The sequence below is a fragment of the Stereum hirsutum genome (genome assembly GCF_000264905.1).
Source record: "Stereum hirsutum FP-91666 SS1 unplaced genomic scaffold STEHIscaffold_19, whole genome shotgun sequence".
In the NCBI taxonomy this organism is placed as follows: Eukaryota; Fungi; Basidiomycota; class Agaricomycetes; order Russulales; family Stereaceae; genus Stereum; species Stereum hirsutum.
Window position 1 is genome coordinate 77,441 of NW_006763149.1, and position 17,154 is coordinate 94,594.

The 17,154-nt window shown below is 50.8% G+C and overlaps 7 protein-coding genes across 7 annotated transcripts; 2 read left to right on the top strand and 5 right to left on the bottom strand.

The window, feature by feature from the left end:
* Positions 1 to 83: 83 nt before the first annotated feature.
* On the bottom strand, positions 84 to 1,269 carry STEHIDRAFT_104838 (uncharacterized protein; the record flags this gene model as incomplete). The annotated part of the gene is made up of 3 exons (XM_007309988.1): positions 1,043 to 1,269; positions 765 to 952; positions 84 to 684 (listed from the first exon to the last, which is right to left on the bottom strand). Exons 1-3 carry the CDS (start codon positions 1,154 to 1,156, stop codon positions 84 to 86), a joined length of 903 nt encoding a protein of 300 aa, XP_007310050.1. The 5' UTR covers positions 1,157 to 1,269.
* A 615-nt stretch (positions 1,270 to 1,884) lies between these two features.
* On the bottom strand, positions 1,885 to 3,354 carry STEHIDRAFT_125616 (uncharacterized protein). Its single transcript, XM_007309989.1, has 4 exons — positions 3,036 to 3,354; positions 2,786 to 2,922; positions 2,421 to 2,573; positions 1,885 to 2,275 (listed from the first exon to the last, which is right to left on the bottom strand). The coding sequence occupies exons 1-4, from the start codon at positions 3,294 to 3,296 to the stop codon at positions 2,062 to 2,064; spliced, it is 765 nt and encodes a 254-aa protein (XP_007310051.1). The 5' UTR covers positions 3,297 to 3,354; the 3' UTR covers positions 1,885 to 2,061.
* A 72-nt stretch (positions 3,355 to 3,426) lies between these two features.
* On the bottom strand, positions 3,427 to 4,815 carry STEHIDRAFT_104844 (uncharacterized protein; the record flags this gene model as incomplete). Its single annotated transcript, XM_007309990.1, has 3 exons — positions 3,427 to 3,630; positions 3,682 to 3,860; positions 3,957 to 4,815. The coding sequence occupies 3 exons, from the start codon at positions 4,813 to 4,815 to the stop codon at positions 3,526 to 3,528; spliced, it is 1,143 nt and encodes a 380-aa protein (XP_007310052.1). The 3' UTR covers positions 3,427 to 3,525.
* A 419-nt stretch (positions 4,816 to 5,234) lies between these two features.
* On the top strand, positions 5,235 to 6,620 carry STEHIDRAFT_115456 (alpha/beta-hydrolase; the record flags this gene model as incomplete). The annotated part of the gene is made up of 7 exons (XM_007309991.1): positions 5,235 to 5,651; positions 5,708 to 5,908; positions 5,983 to 6,081; positions 6,143 to 6,193; positions 6,247 to 6,276; positions 6,329 to 6,403; positions 6,474 to 6,620. 7 exons carry the CDS (start codon positions 5,235 to 5,237, stop codon positions 6,618 to 6,620), a joined length of 1,020 nt encoding a protein of 339 aa, XP_007310053.1.
* A 773-nt stretch (positions 6,621 to 7,393) lies between these two features.
* On the top strand, positions 7,394 to 9,669 carry STEHIDRAFT_172322 (uncharacterized protein; the record flags this gene model as incomplete). The annotated part of the gene is made up of 2 exons (XM_007309992.1): positions 7,394 to 7,518; positions 7,579 to 9,669. 2 exons carry the CDS (start codon positions 7,394 to 7,396, stop codon positions 9,611 to 9,613), a joined length of 2,160 nt encoding a protein of 719 aa, XP_007310054.1. The 3' UTR covers positions 9,614 to 9,669.
* A 762-nt stretch (positions 9,670 to 10,431) lies between these two features.
* Positions 10,432 to 11,604, bottom strand: STEHIDRAFT_125618 (uncharacterized protein). The gene is made up of 3 exons (XM_007309993.1): positions 11,493 to 11,604; positions 11,355 to 11,431; positions 10,432 to 11,289 (listed from the first exon to the last, which is right to left on the bottom strand). Exons 1-3 carry the CDS (start codon positions 11,575 to 11,577, stop codon positions 10,531 to 10,533), a joined length of 921 nt encoding a protein of 306 aa, XP_007310055.1. The 5' UTR covers positions 11,578 to 11,604; the 3' UTR covers positions 10,432 to 10,530.
* Positions 11,605 to 14,364: 2,760 nt separating this feature from the next.
* On the bottom strand, positions 14,365 to 16,563 carry STEHIDRAFT_104851 (uncharacterized protein). Its single transcript, XM_007309994.1, has 15 exons — positions 16,385 to 16,563; positions 16,260 to 16,326; positions 16,138 to 16,200; positions 16,046 to 16,088; positions 15,922 to 15,992; positions 15,825 to 15,867; positions 15,736 to 15,764; positions 15,662 to 15,682; positions 15,527 to 15,610; positions 15,340 to 15,468; positions 15,210 to 15,282; positions 14,990 to 15,152; positions 14,750 to 14,928; positions 14,648 to 14,688; positions 14,365 to 14,589 (listed from the first exon to the last, which is right to left on the bottom strand). Exons 1-15 carry the CDS (start codon positions 16,543 to 16,545, stop codon positions 14,572 to 14,574), a joined length of 1,185 nt encoding a protein of 394 aa, XP_007310056.1. The 5' UTR covers positions 16,546 to 16,563; the 3' UTR covers positions 14,365 to 14,571.
* Between the last annotated feature and the right edge of the window lie 591 nt (positions 16,564 to 17,154).

The window sequence follows — 17,154 nt, forward strand, 5'->3', positions numbered from 1 at the left end:
GTTTTGGCCGGGCCTTCCGTTGGCGGCTCCGTTACCGTTAGCAGTGGGAGGGGCTGTGAATGTTGTACTTGCTGAGCCGTTCTCTACATGTCAGGAAAAGCAACGAATCGATGGTCAGCGAATGGATCTGGGGATGGCAAGTGGGTCATCACCAATCCACCTGCAGGCGACCGAAAGGAATTCATCATACTTGCAGTAATTGGTGTTACCGCCGAGTTCCTGGAAGAGCCGGGGGTGGTCGCAGTGAGCCCGGTGGTCGAGATAGGAGCCACACCAGTGAGTTCGAGGGCGGAGAGGGACTCGAGCTGAAGGACATCCTTGATAAGTTTCTCGAGCTCGACGCCCGAGACGCTGACGGTAGGACTACGCATGCCGTTGTTCGGCTTGGGCCCGCGACAGACCTCACGAGCGCGAGCAAGCATCAGCGAAGTCTCGAGACCGAGAGCCTTACCCTCATCGAGAGAGATAGGATCCTCCCTTGTACAGAGGGTCATGTAGGATTGGATAAGAAGTGATCGGTCGATGGCGTAGGAGTGGTAGATGACGATCTTTGAGACGGCGTCGATCGTGAGACGCTCGAGCTCGCGGACAGCGAGCGCCTTGATCTCGGGGAACGACCACTGATGTGCGAGTTTGAGGATAGAGGTCCACTCGACAACGTTCGCGCCGTAGATAGAGTATTTCCTGTATCGTGATTCGATTTATTAAAGGATGAAGTGAGAATTGGTAAGATAGCACGTGTTGTAAGATGTACATATACGTACGGGTTGTAAAACACCCAAAGGAATCTGGCGAAATCTTCAGAGAGAGCGTCCTCGAGCACGAATGGATTATGGTCATTCGCGCCTTGTACGTGTTCGCCGGGCGGTGGCGGGTGAGGGAGCTTGTCCCTGAAGTACGGGGATTCGCGCACGAAGAAATAACGGTGGACCCGGAACAAGTAGTTTTCGACCTGGGGTAGACAGATAAGACGGTTTAAACATTCGACGATCAGATATGAAGCTTGAAGGTCGAGGAGATGAAGTCCATGAACAGCACTCACCCGAAAGATCACATCGCCGCCCTGGATGTAGTATTGATCGTGCCGCATTACTCGCTCGGTGAGTGGTGTTAGTACTGGCGACATAGATGTCGCAGAGGGTAACGATCTGGACATGTTCGGGGAGGTAAGGGACGCCGTGGCTGAAATGTGAAACTACAACAAGGGGGAAAGGAAAATGGAGGGAAAAAGACAAGGATACAACAGGGAGATGAGCAGCTTATGAACGGAGAGATAGAAGGTATAAGTAGGAAGAGGTGGAGAGAGGGCAAGAGACGAACAAAAATCGCACACAATGCGGTTTACACGTGTTCAGCGCTGCAATGAGGCCGCCCTAAAGACCCTCGCTCGAGACCAACGTTCATATCTCATTGAGCGCGAGGCAGTTTTGTTCCCATCGTACGTATTCTGCGCCCTGGTCGAGCATTAATTGTCACAGATAAGCTTGCTGCACGCTGTCAAAGACGGCGACGACGCGTATTGTGCTCGTCGTTTTGTTTCCGGACAAAAGCGAAGTCCAACAACAGAACCACGTGCTCGCATGTGGCGTTCAGTGGTCGTTCTTACTTACCTCCTCTGTACGCCATCTGCTCGGTCCAATTCTCGAGTAGTTTACTTCCGATCTGAAGGACAAAAGGGATGTAACAAACCATACTCAGTCCCATGCTATTGATCAATCGGTGATGCACGGCGCCGAACCAGGGCATAACCAGGTAGCTATCTGGGTCACGGACTTCCTCAGAAGACTTCAACGAGGCAGAGAGATGCTGTGGCGACAACCCTCTTCCCATGTCCCGCCACAAGATTGAAGTTCATGACGTCTAACTTGAGCATCCCCTCCAAATGCAACGACGGCGATCCAAATTTGAGCCAAAGATTAGGAATATGATCATAGTATCCGTCCTCGTATAGTAACTTTCAAAGCCCCACTCGTACGTCCATAGAAACCAGGTATAGGCTGCTCAGAGCCCTAGCCAATTCTCTCGCCGGATATAGTGATCGAACCGAACATGATCCATGATCTAGTACCCCGCGGCACCGGGGGCACTCGTGCCCTCCCTCCTCAACCTTAACAGGACCTCCTTGTACCGAGCCAACTCCGTCGTGCCAGGTCCAGCCCGGGCAAGGGTCTTGGACTGCGAGTTCTGGAGCTCAACGAGCTCACAAATACGGTCCCAGGTCGTGCCCTTCGAAAGAGCGTCGGTGAGTGAAGAGACATACTCTGCTTCTGACTCCCTACAGTCCCGATATATGATCAGTATGAGTGTGTTCAGAAGCTTCAATTGTGTAAAGGCGGGGAGGGCAGTGGGTCAAGGGAGAATAGGGTGGCGGTAGCCAAGACCTCGTGTGGATTTCAAAGGGGCAGAGAAACGAGACGCACTTGTTCTCCTTGATGTTCCGTTCCTTCTTCCGATTGTAGTCCTCGTAGATAGAGTCGATCGCACGCTCAGCTTTCGCGATCGTCTCCTGGCGCTTAGCCTTCGACTCTTCGTCTCTCTTCTTGATCTCCTCGGCTTGTCTCTCGCGCCAGTCACTGTGATATCAGAGGTGCACAATTAGCGCAACTGTGTTTCAGACTAAGGGTTGGAGTGAAATAAAACTGGGGTCGGAGTCTGTCCATAAAAGGCGAGATACCACAACGGGAAGTGGCCTTCATGAAGAGCGTCGCTAGCGGCGCGGTGCAATGCACAGGGAGGCGACGTAACCCTCGCCGAGCGAAGGACAAAAGACGAGTAACAAACGTACCGAATAGCCTGAGATTCCTCCTCGTTGATCTGAGCGTTCAGCACAGGTGTCGACGCAAGAGCGGACTGTTGTGGGCGAGGCGCGAACGGCGTATTTGGGCTCGCAACACCAAACAGAGGCTGCTGCACCGGAGGCTCCTAGAATATGTACCAAACAAGCCCACATTAGCACCAGCGTGTAATAAACGGTCCACACGTCCACCCATCCAGAAGGCGGACGTGTATTGACCAAGGGATAACACTGAACGCACCTCGACAGGCCCAATATCCGGAAACTGATCCTCAAACTTCTCAATCTCATCGTCGCTGTCTCCTGTAACCTTCACTTCTCTGCCGATATCTCCCCCGCCAAACTCAAAGTCATCGAATCCTTCAGGCGCCGCGGCACCAACACCAGTGGTAGCAGGGAGCGCGGGAATGTCACCCTCACCGTCCAGCGAGATGTCGGGGAATGCAGAGGCGGCGGCATCGAAGTCAATGTCATCATTTGAGTTGCCAAGGAGGTCTGTCATTTTGTGCTGTTATGATAGGCAAGATATTACAAAGATGGGTATGAAGCGTATAGGTCAAGGTGGTTGGTCGGTGCCACGACAGAACGCGTTGTAACTTACAGGAAGCAGACGGGCGTGGGAAAGTATTGGGGTTATGTGGCCCAACAACGCCACGTAGTTCGTGCAGATGCATACATGTAAAAGAGGACAGAATAGTATGAGATGAAACGATATATAGAGATCCAAAGTCCTACTTCTCTCTAAAAACTCTCCCGAACTCTTCGAAAGTCTCCTTCCCAAGAACAGCAAACACAACCTTCCCAAAACTGTTTCTAAACCTCCCAGTGCCCTTCCACTTGTCCGATCCATCCATTGGCTCGTCTTCGTTCGAATGATGTCCTTCGACCAACAACTCCTTCCATATTCTAGCCACCATATTCACGCGATTTCTGAAGACGCCCGTTCCAAATGATCCCAAGACGATCGTATCCACACCCTGGATCTCGAAGAGGAACAATACCCTCGCCATCCTCTCCCTCATCGCCCACTCAATGTCTACCTCGTCACCTTCGCCATCGTGGTCGACTTCGGGCGTCCCTTCCCTCCCATTGCTCCGTACGTCTCTCCTCTCCTCCTCTTCGTCTACGAAATCCTCCTTGTCCATCAGCGACTGTCGCATACTTTGCGAGTTTTGCCTGACAACTCCAGCGTTGACCGCCGCAGAAGTGACGACATCCACGGTATATCCACCTCCATCTAACCATCCCCCATCGTCATCCCTGAACACCGCGACCTCTGGACTCCAAACCATCGAATCGGTATAAAATCCCGGCCTCAACCTCTTCTTCGACTTTGGTGAGGAATGAATCCGATAGAACGACTGCGCGATCGGGGATTTAAGAGAGGGATAGATTGCAGAAGAACGTGCGATGGATTCTTCCTGAGCCTGAGCTCCGTTGATGAAGCCGCCACCAGGTTTGGTGGCGGAAGCGAAGTTGAGAATCCCGACTCTTCGAGGTGGAGTGGATAATGAAGACGACGCAGAGGTGGAAGCAGATGAAGAAAGCGACCATGCAGCTTCGAGCGTTGAGACCTCGAGGACGGATATCACTGTCCTCCGCGATGCAATCCCCGACCATCGTGCATGCCACCTCGCAAGGTCGGATTCAGCTCCATAGAACTTCGTTCCCTGCAGCGAGTTCTTCAGATGCGGCTGTATCGAGTGCACAGTGCCGTTGAGATCATAAGAACCGCGCTCGATAGCCTCGAGTGTCCCATCAGCGATGGACTTCAGATGTGCTCGTCGGTCTGCCCAGGACTTTGAGTTAGCTGATTTGCTAGTAGTCTCTTTACTGTTGTCTTTACGAGGAGCAGCTGTGGAGGAAGAATCCTTCTGAGAGGACTTGAAATATTTGGAAGTAGTTGTCTTTCCGGAGGTGGAGGAAAGGGGCCCGGAGGACGTAGTGTATGTGAGCTTAGCTGTACCTCCAGACTCGTTGCCCGGGGGGTACGGCTGAAATCGAAGGGTAGATTGGCGCATGAGGATAGGTATCGCTACGGGAAGACGAGACTGAAACTGAGCAAAGTGTCTCGATGAAACGTGAAGCAAGAGGTTGTGCGTGACTCGAAGTCGCGTCGGACGCGTCGGCGTTTCCCGCCGTGGTTAGACCTCGAATCTTGAGTCAAACTCTGTCAAATTCTTTTCGAATCTTTGTCCTGGGCTCTTTTTGCTGCGAGATGGCATTGCTTTTCTTTTACCTCTGTGCTGTCTAACCAAATGCACCGCGTCGAAATGCTCTCGTATGTGTGTCGGCATCGGTACAATACCTCGCGCCGATTTCGGAAGCCGGCGAACCATGAATGACGCAACGAGCGTTGACTACCTTCTTGTCTTCCTCCCCTGACCCATCCATCGGTTCAACTTGCGTTCAACAACCATCATCCTCTTTGCACTCAACGATGTCAATACTAAAGACTCCCTACGCCGAACACTGGCTTCAGGGCCCTCAGTCGACCTCATTCTACACCCGTCTCTACCTTCCCTCATCTTCAAACACCCCTGACACAGCGTCAACACCACCTACTCGTCCTAAAGCCGCACTCGTTTATGTTCACGGATTCGTTGAACACGTGGGGCGTTATAACCATCTGCACTCGTACTTTGCGGATCATGGCATCGCCGTATTTGCCTTCGACCAGAGAGGGTTTGGAAAGACGGCGCTGGACCTGGAGCATAAGAGCTCGGGGAGTAGCTTTGGGAAGACGAGCGGGAAGGACCAGTTGATTGATGTCGAGTGGGCTATCACTCACACAAAGGAGGAGATGGAGAAGAGAGGCTGGGACGGTGTCAAGTTATTCTTGATGGGTCATTCTATGGTGAGTTTGCATTAACGTCATGTATCGCTCACGACACACTCAACTGTCAATAATAGGGGGGAGGTATCGTTCTCTCATTCGTCACACGTACTTCCGAGCCTCCTGCAAAGTCCACAGTTTCGCTCTTGTCGGGAGTAATTGCGTCTTCCCCCCTCGTCCTCCTCACGAAACCCGTCCCTACCCCTGTACGGTGGATCGCTTCAAAGGCCGGAGGAGTACTGCCATATATGAGGGTAAAAGCAGAAGTGTTCCCTGAGGTCAGTCACACTCCTCTACTCTCACACACTATACTATTTCTTATGATATGTACCGGCATACTTTGTACTTCCAGGACCTTTCACATGATCCTAAAGTTGCGGAGGACAACAAGAATGATCCCCTCTGCAAGCCATACGGGACCATCAGAGGTCTCGATGACATGCTGCGTGGGGTAATTCTCTTTACTGTTATATCTCGGCTCATATATGGACTGATAAATCGGCCGTACGCAGGGTGAGAACCTTCTTGCAAGTGAATACAAGCAATGGCCCAAGAGCCTACCAGTATGTCGAACATGCTGCTTCCGCTCCGTTTTATTCTAACCCTATGCCTAAAGATATTATTCGTGCATGGCACTGCGGACAACGTACGTCTCAAGATACAACTACTTCACCGGTCGCTCACTGTTCTCCGTATAGGTCAACTCCGTGAAGGCAACCGAAGAACTCTACAATCGCATCGACGCATCAGACAAGCACCTATCTCTCTATCCCGTACGCCTCCTCCCAAATCATTATTCTTTCTCAATCTGAGCTAATATGGGCTCCGTGCTTTTGTCTTTAGGATGGCTATCACGAATTGCATAACGAGACAGACGATATCAAGACCAAATTATTTGCGGAGTATATCTCCTGGATCAACGCTCGTTTAGGCTCAGGTGCTCCCCAGTTGCCTGAGGCCACGGTGGACGAAGGAATATCCAAGCTATGAGTAAGTATCGGCGCGGGCTCAAGGTTCTGTGGGTTTGGACGTCACGGACTTTTTCATTGTATTTATATTCGGGACGTGGACATACTCTTCGGACGAGTAAAGGTTTTGCTATGAGAAATCCCTCTTCACGATTGTGACTCGATGGGCGTGGACGACAGCCTCCAGATCAATAATTGAAACAATGCCGTGCGTTCTGACGGGATCCCTCAGGAGGTCTTCTTTCGGGAGTTGCGAAGGTACGCTTACCTTACCTTACCTTACCTTATGTCGGATCGGTTGAACGCCTCCTAACGCCTGGTACACAGCCTCGCCAGCGGTTGTATTATTCCGATGCACGTCATCGTATATGAAGAGTCAACTATGTACTGCTCATCTCACAACGTGTTGTTGCTGTAGCCGTCGCAGCGTCTCATGACACTACTTTGCACATTGTTGCCATGTTCACTGGTTGACTGCTCTCACGAATTTCCTAATTCCTTCAGTCATATTTTTTGTTGTCCACGTGTTAATCGCTCCTCTGATTCTGCTCATATTATGCCAGCCTGTATATTTCTTTCCTCCCCGATTCCGTTGGCTTGAATCGCGGTAGCTGTGTGCTTCCGTCTTCCTTCCATGAAAAGCCTTTGCAGAGACATATAGTATACACCTTCATTATGAATTGGATGCAAATATATATCCGTCTTAAATTCCTTTTCAGCTTGAGTTGAGTTCATCAAAAATCGCGATCTGTCAATGTGGCGTTGGGCCACACTTTATTATATTTTCAAGGACCGATGGCATGGCCACTCACGCGTTCCAAATTCCTTCCAAAGTTGGATTGTCTCCAACCACTTCGACTCTGGCCGTCACCACCTCCTGCGACCATGGAAGAAGATCACTGGAAGGCCTTCGAGAGGAGGTATGTTTTTACCGATTCAATGTTTATTTACCTTAAAAGGTCCTCAAACGTTTTACGCAGCGCCAATGCGTACTGGAGCGCCGCCGTCGAACCGCGTCTGGAGCATGCTAGTCATCTCACCAGTTCTCACCATGTCCACAACCCACAAGAGCGCGAAAATGCTCAACAAATGAGCAAAACTCTCGACCTGGAGTACAAGGCCATCCAGCGCGCCTCTTCGCGTATTGCCACCTTGCGCAATCTGGTTACTCCCATCTGTGCCCTTCCGTCCGAGCTCATATCCCATATTTTCTCGTTCTGCATCGTCCACGAGCCTCCTGGTACAGCGTCGAGGGAAATTACGGTGCCAGGATACCTATCGTCCCAAGTGATACAACGGCGGACACTTACAAGTCACCGGCTTGGATGGATCAAGGTGACCCAAGTGTGTAGACACTGGAGGGAGGTCGCTCTCGAGGACCCTATGTTATGGACCACGATTTGTTTCCCCCTCGGGAAGAAGTGGATTCGTGAGATGTTGAGTAGAGCTAGGGATGCGCCCCTCATCATCAATGATGGAGCTGATCCTGATGACTTCTATGACGACGACTCGGAAGAAGACGAGACTGCAGCGGGCCATGATGTGAGGATGCTTATAGCAAAGCATCTATCGCATATCCGAGACTTGAAGTGGGTGGCGGGGGGGATGAAGATTGACAGGGTATTGGCCAAGACCCTCAAGCATCCTGCGCCATTACTCGAACGCGTCAAACTGACGGCACCCGCCTACTTCGATTCCCCCGCAGACCTATCCACCGTTCCTTCCTGCGTTTTCTCCCGATCAGCGCCCCGTCTTCGCCACTTAAGCCTCTACGGCTTCGCATGGATTGAGAAATCCCCGTCCATCCATAATCTCACACATTTCAACATAGGCTACTACCCGCCAGGCTCAAAAGAAACCACGGGAAACGTTTGCCACGTTCCTTTCACCAACTTCCTCGATACGCTAGGACATATGCCTAACCTTCAGGAGCTCCTCATCCACGATATTGCTCCGTCAACGCCTTCTCAATCTGAAGTTGGCCGCATCATCACTCTCCCTCATCTGAAGGTACTCTCCTTAAGTGGTGAAGCAGCCGATTCCATCATCATCCTAGAACACCTTCGATTTCCTTCCCTAGGTCGATTTGAGCTTGTATGCGGTAATCCCACTACACCCTTCAACTCATTTGGGCCCCTGTTCCAGCTGCTGGAAACCCACATCCGTACACCAGCTTTCGAGCCCCTGCGCACGCTCGGCATACATTATCGTGCTCGCCACTTCAACATCCGCGCCTGGCCGTTATCAACGGTCTTACCCAGCGGTAGTCCAAAGTTCACGTACACTCGGCACGACTCATCATCGGAGTCAGGAGAGTCCTCACCTCTCAATTCCACCGTCCGACAAGGATTGTCAGACAATCCCCCACCCCCCATCCTACGCCTCGCCTTGCATTGGAAGAAGACCGAGGAATACTCTGCTCTCAGGATGCTGGAGGGCGTGGTACCGAGGCTGAACTTAACTCAGCTGCAGACGCTGAGCATTTCGGATGAAGAATTGGAGGATAGGATCGACGCGGATTGGAACACGGAGAGGTGTGTGAGGTTATGGCGGGCTGCGGGAGATGTGAAACATCTCAGCGTCTCGTGCTCAAACCCCATCGCTGTGTTCATGACACAGGCACTCGTCGGCAATGTACCCATCATTGATAGAAGCAATCCTTCGATGCCGCCGGATGACCAGTTCATATTCCCCAAGTTAACGACGCTGGACTACAATAACATTGATTGTCTGAAAAGGCGCGCTCGGCATCCGCTTTCCTTCCGACAACTTCTCCCATTCGTCATTCAGGCTCGGAAATCCAAGTCTGCGCTCGAGAAGAGAATACCGCCTATCAGATACCTGTCCATTGACCTTCTCGAGAATGAGGAAGTCGTGAACTGGTATTGGGAAAAGAAGCTCGAGTCTATGGTGGACAAGGTGGTCATAGAGGTGGAAGAGTACAGCCATCTATGGCGAAATGGGCTAGCATGCCGAAATGGGCTAAACGGCCACAGCTCCTCACTCCCCGCATGAAACCTCTCGGAGTTTTTTGGTGCTTTTAACTGTACATCTCATTCATGCTCCCGAATATTTTCAATCTCTAGATCATCATAGTGCTCCTACAAGAGATGGATCTACAAGGACAACTTGTAAATGTCAAAACTTGCAGTCTCGCTAACATTGTCAAAACTCTTTCATAAATCATAAAATTAATCTGGAGACATATTCATCCATACGAAATGAGATCTGGGTCCTTATTTCGTGCAAGGACAATCTGTGGGATACATTTGCACTACTTCTGGGCCCTAGAGCAATTTACGAGGATTTTCAATGCAGCCACATATGGTAATCACGCGTCACACCAGGAGATCTCCGAGAGCCTTTTCGCGCTGTCGGTTTACCGGACCGCTGATAACCGACGCGACTTCGTCACAGCCCAAACCGTCATAAAACGGATGATAACAGAAATCTCAGCTGATCTCGCATTGCCTGCACCTTGCCACACCCGATAGCTCAAAAAACCATACAGAGTCAATCTATCAAATGATAACTTTAAATGGTATGCACCAGAATGAGCTCCGAGGAAGGGAGAGGCACTTTCCGAGGTGTATCTTTATTTTGTTAGCCCATTTCGCCATAGATGGCTGTATAATAGAAAGAAAGGAGAGGAGTATGAATCATGGATGCCTCCAGTAGACTCGTACTATAATGACTGGTAGAACTGTGCTGTCTGAAACTAACAATAATTGCTTCATCCTTCCTCATTTTCGCCTTGCTCAAGTGTTGCGTTGTAATTTCTTCTCAGATTGCCGTACAAATGCCGTGTGATTTACTGACAATGGAGATTCAATGGAAATCCTGTGACCACGAAGGGAGGAACAGTCGTTATATCATGAGGGGAGGTATGATGGACAAACACGAGCATTGAGGAGAACTACACCACACGAAAACTATGTTCTCTTCAACCTATTCCTCAGTCCTCTCACGACTCTACTTCCAACCCACCCTAGAGCACCTAGTCCCATGACACCCACTGCTTTCGCAGTACCACTCCATCCATCACCATACCCTGTACCCTCCGTCACGTCCGCGCCCACTAAGGACGACTCTGTCACCTTCACGAACCTGGCCTCCATTGCTTCTCTCTCCTCCTTCGTCCCTTTGATCCATCTCTCCGCACCTTTGACAACTTGACTCTCCGCCCACCGCATCGCCATGCCTTCCCTCTGCCAGACTCCTGTCGTCCAAACCGCCAACGGTCCTTCAGTCAACTTTTCCGCAACCCGTGAGGTACTGTCTTGCGTCTTCTCATCTAGGTCGAGCTTAGGGTCAGAGGTCCACCGAACACCGAAGAATTCTCCTATCCTGCCCACCCATCCTTCTCTACCTCCCAACCTTCGCGCCAACACGACGTCGGTGAAAACTCTATCACCCACCACCACTAGTTCCCTCGTCTCTATCGGACATTCCAATGACCCAAAATACTTTCGTATTGCCGACGCACATGAATACGAAGGCTTGAACGACCGATGGAAGAGGACATGCGATCCAAGATGGTGGGAGACGGATTCGGCTTGGAGGCCGGACGTGTCGAGATGTGTGCCTGCTGAGTTAGACACGATCAAGATGTTTTGTGGACCAAAGACGCGTTGGCAATCCTTCCAGGCTTCCTGGAGTTCAGGGACAAGTCGGTCGTCGTGAGGTATTGTCTGATACGACCCATACTCATGTTAGCACTGACGACATCGGTTACAAAAAAGCGTTTTGGCTTAACTAGACAGTTGTCCTTGTCGAGCACTGCACCACGGTAGCCTGCACGCTTGAGCGCAGCAAAATCAAGTTGGCGAATATCTTCCTGCATTGAACGAACGTTACGATTTTGGATATCCACAAACAGAGGTTGAGAAATCACCTGCGACTGCTATCGACGGAAGGATGACGCGTGGATTGACTAGAATATGGAATGCAACGAGCGTCCCGGGAAGATTGAAAGGCATTTTTTCAATCCCAAGCCTCAGACCTCAGGAGTAGATGAGTGGAAGGAGAGGGTTGTGGGCCACAACGTGTTTCGAGAGCAGTGATTCCCGTGACCACGCGTCGTTGAGATGCTTAGATAAGGTGCCACAGGGCCAGTGTTAGCATCATCCGAGTCGACACCCTTTACCTTTCCTGCCACAATCAACCAAGTTGTCTTCATGCCCAGGGTCTCTCAATGTTGCAATGTCATTTCAAGGTCATCTTTGGCGCATCATCAGCTCGAATCCCGTCGCTCATCGGATCGCTACCGTCTCAAACTTCGCTTTGTCGACAGTCCTCTACCTAAAGTTGTATAAAAAGTCCATGGTCACGGTGTACTACGACCCTTTGAACTCTCATCCGCACGATACTTTCACTATTTACATCTCCTATGTGTTTCCTCCGAGTCACAGACTTCTCTATCTACAAGCCCTCTGAAAAGAAGGGCCCCACATTTCCGCCACACCAACAATTCTTCACACGGCATTGGCGCTCCGAAGACTGAGCATCCCCGTAGGCTTGTCAGAACACATTTGCGAGCTACAGCGCTCGACGTTTTATCTTAGGTATGGTTTTGGCTGGTCGGTATATCCTACCGTTATGGGTCTGTTCTCAGTGAGAAGGGTTAGCAGAGGGCTTATGGAAAGCCGGATCTCGAGCTCCGACGCTTCGATTGATCGCCTTTTTGGGACAGTTCTTTGTGCTCTCCCGCACCGAGCAATACTCAGAGTCCTTCGCATAACTCCTGTTCCCTTGTCAGATGTGGTAGCTTCTCTGATGGGAACGTTTTCTTTCTTCCTTATCTGACTTTTTGTTCTTGTCACAGCACAACAAGCACAGCGCGAAACACGTTGATCGCGCCTAGTGGACGCACTTCTCTCGGTGACGCGGGAGATATCGTTTTGCTATGTTCTGTTTTTGTTTTGTCTCGTAAAACAAGTCTGACGAATGGGGCTTACTTGTTAGTCAAAAGACGAATCGGGCTCCTACTTCGATTTCCCCTTCATGCTTCCATTTTCGTGGTCCCACCCCAGACACGCCGTTATCATAGCACGTTGCACAAGGATCGGTGCCCACGGCAACGGCGAAAGAGGACATGCGTTTAGATAGTCTGCCTAATGCGACGTTGCTCTGAAACCCTGCGAAACCGCTAAGGTCCGCGCTATTATGCGTCATGCGGGCTCGCTTGTTCGTTGATCTATTTGTTCTTGTTTCGTGGTACCGGAGTGATCTGCGTTTTCCTCACGGGTCTTCGTCCGATTTCTGTATATAAGGACTGCGGGGCTTTCAGCTTTTCGATATCGGGTTTTCCTCTCGACTCCCATCTCCTCCCTCCCCTCCCCTCTCCCCGCCCTCCCTCTACTTCTCCCTTCCTCCCTCCCACTCACTACTCTCTAGGTCTTTCTCTAGTTTCCCAGTCTTGACTCTAGCGACCATTGCCCACGACGGCCTTCGACACCAGGTGCGTGTGGCGCATTCATTGTTCGCATTTTACCCCACTGAGACCCCTTCCCCATAGGCCCTCAAGTCCAATAATTACCGTCCACAGCAACGACACCCCATCCGCCGCTATGCTATCATGGTGCGTTCGTTCTATTCTACTATTTTGTCGCTGTTGCTGACTTGCCCCCCGTCGTGTCATCGTCTCCTTACCGCCACCGCCATCATGGGTCGCCGACTTGTCAAGACATCGAGCCCGAGCATGCTTGGAGGTGTGTTTTCTTTTTTCTTCTTGGTGCTTAGCTAGGATGGGGTATCCATGCTGGGTCTCGGTGCTGGGCTTCGGTGCTGGGGTCTCCGGGTGTGGCTAGGTCTTCGTGGTGGGTCTTGGGTCTCGGGTTGGGTTTCTCAGCTGGGGTCTCTGTGCTGGGTCTTAAATGCTTGGCTAGGCTGGAGATGTTGGGATCGATTTTCCAGTGCTGTGGCTCTATGATTGTGCTGGGTCCATGTGCTGGCTTCTGAGTCTCTGGGCTGGATCTCTGGACCTGCTTGGGCTGGGCGACATCGACCTCGAGAACGAGATCAAGCACGACGACTTACCTCAAGAGCCTCAAGACTCCTCTGGGAAAGCGTCGACCTTGCCGTGGTCCAGGGGCTCTAGCACCCCAGAGTCTGATCCTCTGGGGGAAGCCAAGAGACGCTACTAACAGGTGAGTGGATTAGCGGTTCGTTTCAGAAGTACTCTCTAACGCGTCTGGTACAGTTTCTTTCACAGTTGTGTGAGTCCGAGTAAGACGACCTCAAGTGCAAGACGCTCGACGCTCTGATCATCGGCATCATCGTCGTCAACCAAACAACGACATTCCTCGAAATTCTCAAGACTCCCCTGGGATAGCGTCGACCTTGTCGTGGTCCAGTGGCTCCAGTCCTCAGAGTCCGATCCTCTGAGCGAAGCCAACAGACGCTTACCAAAAGGTGAGTGAACGGCTCGTGTGGCCCCTATATCTTCCCGCCCAGTCCGCTCATGCCTATGTCCGAGGACATCGATCCCAGTATCGCTAGACATGCTCTGTGCTCGGCCATTGGTCTTGAATGTTTGTCTTCCCTGGCTCCTGGATCCAGAGATCTGTTCTAGTCTGGCTCAAGCTAGGCGATATTCGTGTCAAGTGCAGATATATTATCCATCAATTAGACCTCGAAGCAATCTTTCAACGAATAGGTACCCTCCGAAGCCTCGAGAACCCCCAAGAAAAGGTAGATCGTGCGTCAACCGTCATGTGACGCTGGAAACATTGATGCAGTCAGGCCATATTGGTATGGATGGAATGGTGGGATCTCGAATTCGGCCTAAGAAAATTTCACGCATCCCTTGCTACTAGCTTCGGCATCAAGTCAAGGAAGTGCCTACTATACGCTACACCCGAGAGGACAACGTCGCCGTTACAATTACGTTTCAGGGTCTACCCTTTGCCCAAGATTCAAGAAACGAAGGAAAAGCATCAGAAATTTGTGCAAAGACACGACTGTCCCTAATGTTAGAGGCATTGGCTGTACTGTTGTCCATAAAAACGATATCAGATAAATGTGGAAGAGGTATGTGAAATTACTCACATAGGCATTGGAAGCCTGACACGTATAGGGAGAAGCACAAACTAATTAAAGGTTCATGTCAACCCCATAGTCCCAAGCCACAAGTGATAGACATCAACCCACCCGTTCCCCCGGTCCAACCTATACCCCCACACTGTCCCCAATGAGCAACGGTGCCGCCACCGCCAGTGGGCGCTGAGCCAGTAGAGCTCGTTGTCGGAGTCACGACGGGCGTACTAGTTGAGCCTGGAACTGAAGAAGCCCCACTTTGCAAGACACTAACGATGCCGTTGTAGGCAGGCCTAGAGCGCGTACTTCGATATAATTTTTATTCAAGAAATAGCGTGCAAATACTCAACATACTTTGGTTGCCAGTTGGCGTCGAAGAGCAAGGGATTAGTAGACGCACGCCAGGAGTCGGGGTCGCGAACACCCCAACTGGTGATGGAGACGCAAGACGGAACAGCTACACAGGCTCTAGCCACGGCCTCGTAATCAGAAGCGGCGGCATTGGCGATGTCAAGCTCTAGACAATATGCATGTGAGGAGGACCAACAATACTAGATGCTAACAAGGGAAAAACCTGTGATTGCAACATCGACACCGGCACCAGCGAGAGCAGTGAGGGCAGCTTGTACACCGCCTGCCCCACCGGCCTAAGAGTGCACAGCAATAAGTGAGAGTAAGTATGTAAAGATAGAAAACAAGTTTACGCTGAGGTGGCTTTGACTACCGATGCCATCAACGAGCTTCGTTCCACCCGAGTTCAAGCTCTTTACCAAGTTGACGATTCCTGCAACCTTAGCGTTGTTCGAATCGAGATTGTAATCGTTAATGTAAAGCTGACGACAAGAGCATATTAGAGGCCTGCAATATCAATTAGCCACCCTCGTCACATACCTTTACGGTGGGATCGACAGCGCGAGCGGCCTGGAATGCAATAGTGAAGACATCGTTGCCTAAGACTTGCGTCCAGTGGGTGCTCTGCATCAATCAGTACAAGGAAATCTGTGCGTTAATCCGTCTAAAACTCACCTTGATCGTGCCGTCCTCATTCTGATACGCAGGCATCAGCAGATAATAACCGATGGATAGGCCGGACTGCTCACGATGTGCTCATTCACAACATCTACGGCGTCTGTATGGACCGTTGTCGATGAGGCAGAGTTGCTTCAAACTCGAGATCAAGGTGGCTTACAGAGTTTTCCCTTGTAGCGAGTCATGACCTGAGTGATGTGATTCTACGGCCCCTCGCCGTCAGTCACTAGGTTGGAAGTCCGAAAACAAAAACTTACCTGAAGAACGCTAGTTAATGTCGCCTTATCATTGATGTTTGTTACCCAGGTAGGCAGTTGTTCTGCCCAGACTGGAAGAAGTGTGAGCTTCGTACATATTTACGATAAAAACAAATATCGTTACCGAAAGTGTGTCCACGAATTTTCTTGCCATTGGTGGTTGCCCACTATATTCATCCATCAGCTATGACATGATGATACGCAGGGAGTATTTACGTTGACAAGATAGTCTGCTCCAGCCCAACTAAACTGATTCTGAGCGGGTTCGATGGCATCCCACTTTCAAAAAAGCGTGTCAACCGCGAGTGAGATTCTTGGATAGTGAGAGTGCTGAGTACCTTCATAGAGTTTTCTGGAGTGACTCCGCCAAAGTCGGCCTGAGTGATGGCAGCATCCTGTGCAACGCTAGAGTTTGAAGACATCGTCGTCAGAACAATATGCCTATCAGGAATGCGAAACGTACGTGAGGCGGTTCTGGTCAGCACAAGTACCCCAGAAGACCTTGCCGTGGCCCTTCAGAAGAGTGTCGATGCTGGTAGCAGCCTGACGCTTCTCGATCGTGGCAGCAGACACCGTGAGCGCGAAAGTCAGCAAGACAGCGCTGACGAGGAACTTCGTGGCCATCTGTAAGTTGAGTGAACTACAGGCCGCAGGGGCTAGACGAATGATGAACGTACTATCCTCGAGATCCTTTTATATTCAACATTCTCCTGTTTTGTCACAGTGGACTTTGTCGTGTTGCCTGTAAATCTTCCGAGGTTCGGTGGGTGCCAAGATCTCCTCGAGGATCAAATACCAACACCATTGGAAGGGAAAAAGGTCGGAACTTAGGCGCATGAACCCACTGGTTCATTCGCATAATTACAATGCAGGAACAAGGTCTAGTCCGGGCATGGTACTGTCACGAAAGACGGAATACTAGGGCCAAGACAAGGCCCATAAGACTCGTGGTGGTAGTCGTAAATATAGACCGTGAGGCATTGGGGTAAAGCCATAGAAAATTCCGAGAAAAGAAGAAACACCTAGCCGCTGAGTAGAGACACTGGAGACAATGTTCTGCATCACGCGGTGCCGGGCACGAATCAGATGCACGATACATAGTTGCTTGGCGGCGGTACTACTTCTTATGACCGATTCACTTGCTACTAGCGACAAACCTCCTTTCCTAGAAAGTACGTAGTCGCCGGTGCAGAGAAGAACAACGATACCAAAATCACACTTCGTTGCCGATCT

What these genes read in the sequence shown, in the direction of transcription:
- STEHIDRAFT_125616 (XM_007309989.1), bottom strand. Translation starts at nt 3,296, where the DNA reads ATGACAGACCTCCTTGGCAACTCAAATGATGACATTGACTTCGATGCC. An exon ending in CGGATATTGGGCCTGTCGAG is followed by an intron (nt 2,923 to 3,035) that starts GTGCGTTCAGTG and finishes TACATATTCTAG; the next exon opens with GAGCCTCCGGTGCAGCAGCC. An exon ending in GAGGAATCTCAGGCTATTCG is followed by an intron (nt 2,574 to 2,785) that starts GTACGTTTGTTA and finishes CTGATATCACAG; the next exon opens with TGACTGGCGCGAGAGACAAG.
- STEHIDRAFT_125618 (XM_007309993.1), bottom strand. Translation starts at nt 11,577, where the DNA reads ATGCCTTTCAATCTTCCCGGGACGCTCGTTGCATTCCATATTCTAGTC. An exon ending in TCCGTCGATAGCAGTCGCAG is followed by an intron (nt 11,432 to 11,492) that starts GTGATTTCTCAA and finishes CAATGCAGGAAG; the next exon opens with ATATTCGCCAACTTGATTTT. An exon ending in TCGACAAGGACAACTGTCTA is followed by an intron (nt 11,290 to 11,354) that starts GTTAAGCCAAAA and finishes GGGTCGTATCAG; the next exon opens with ACAATACCTCACGACGACCG.
- STEHIDRAFT_104851 (XM_007309994.1), bottom strand. Translation starts at nt 16,545, where the DNA reads ATGGCCACGAAGTTCCTCGTCAGCGCTGTCTTGCTGACTTTCGCGCTC. An exon ending in GCTGACCAGAACCGCCTCAC is followed by an intron (nt 16,327 to 16,384) that starts GTACGTTTCGCA and finishes TTCAAACTCTAG; the next exon opens with CGTTGCACAGGATGCTGCCA. An exon ending in CTGTCGATCCCACCGTAAAG is followed by an intron (nt 15,469 to 15,526) that starts GTATGTGACGAG and finishes TCTTGTCGTCAG; the next exon opens with CTTTACATTAACGATTACAA.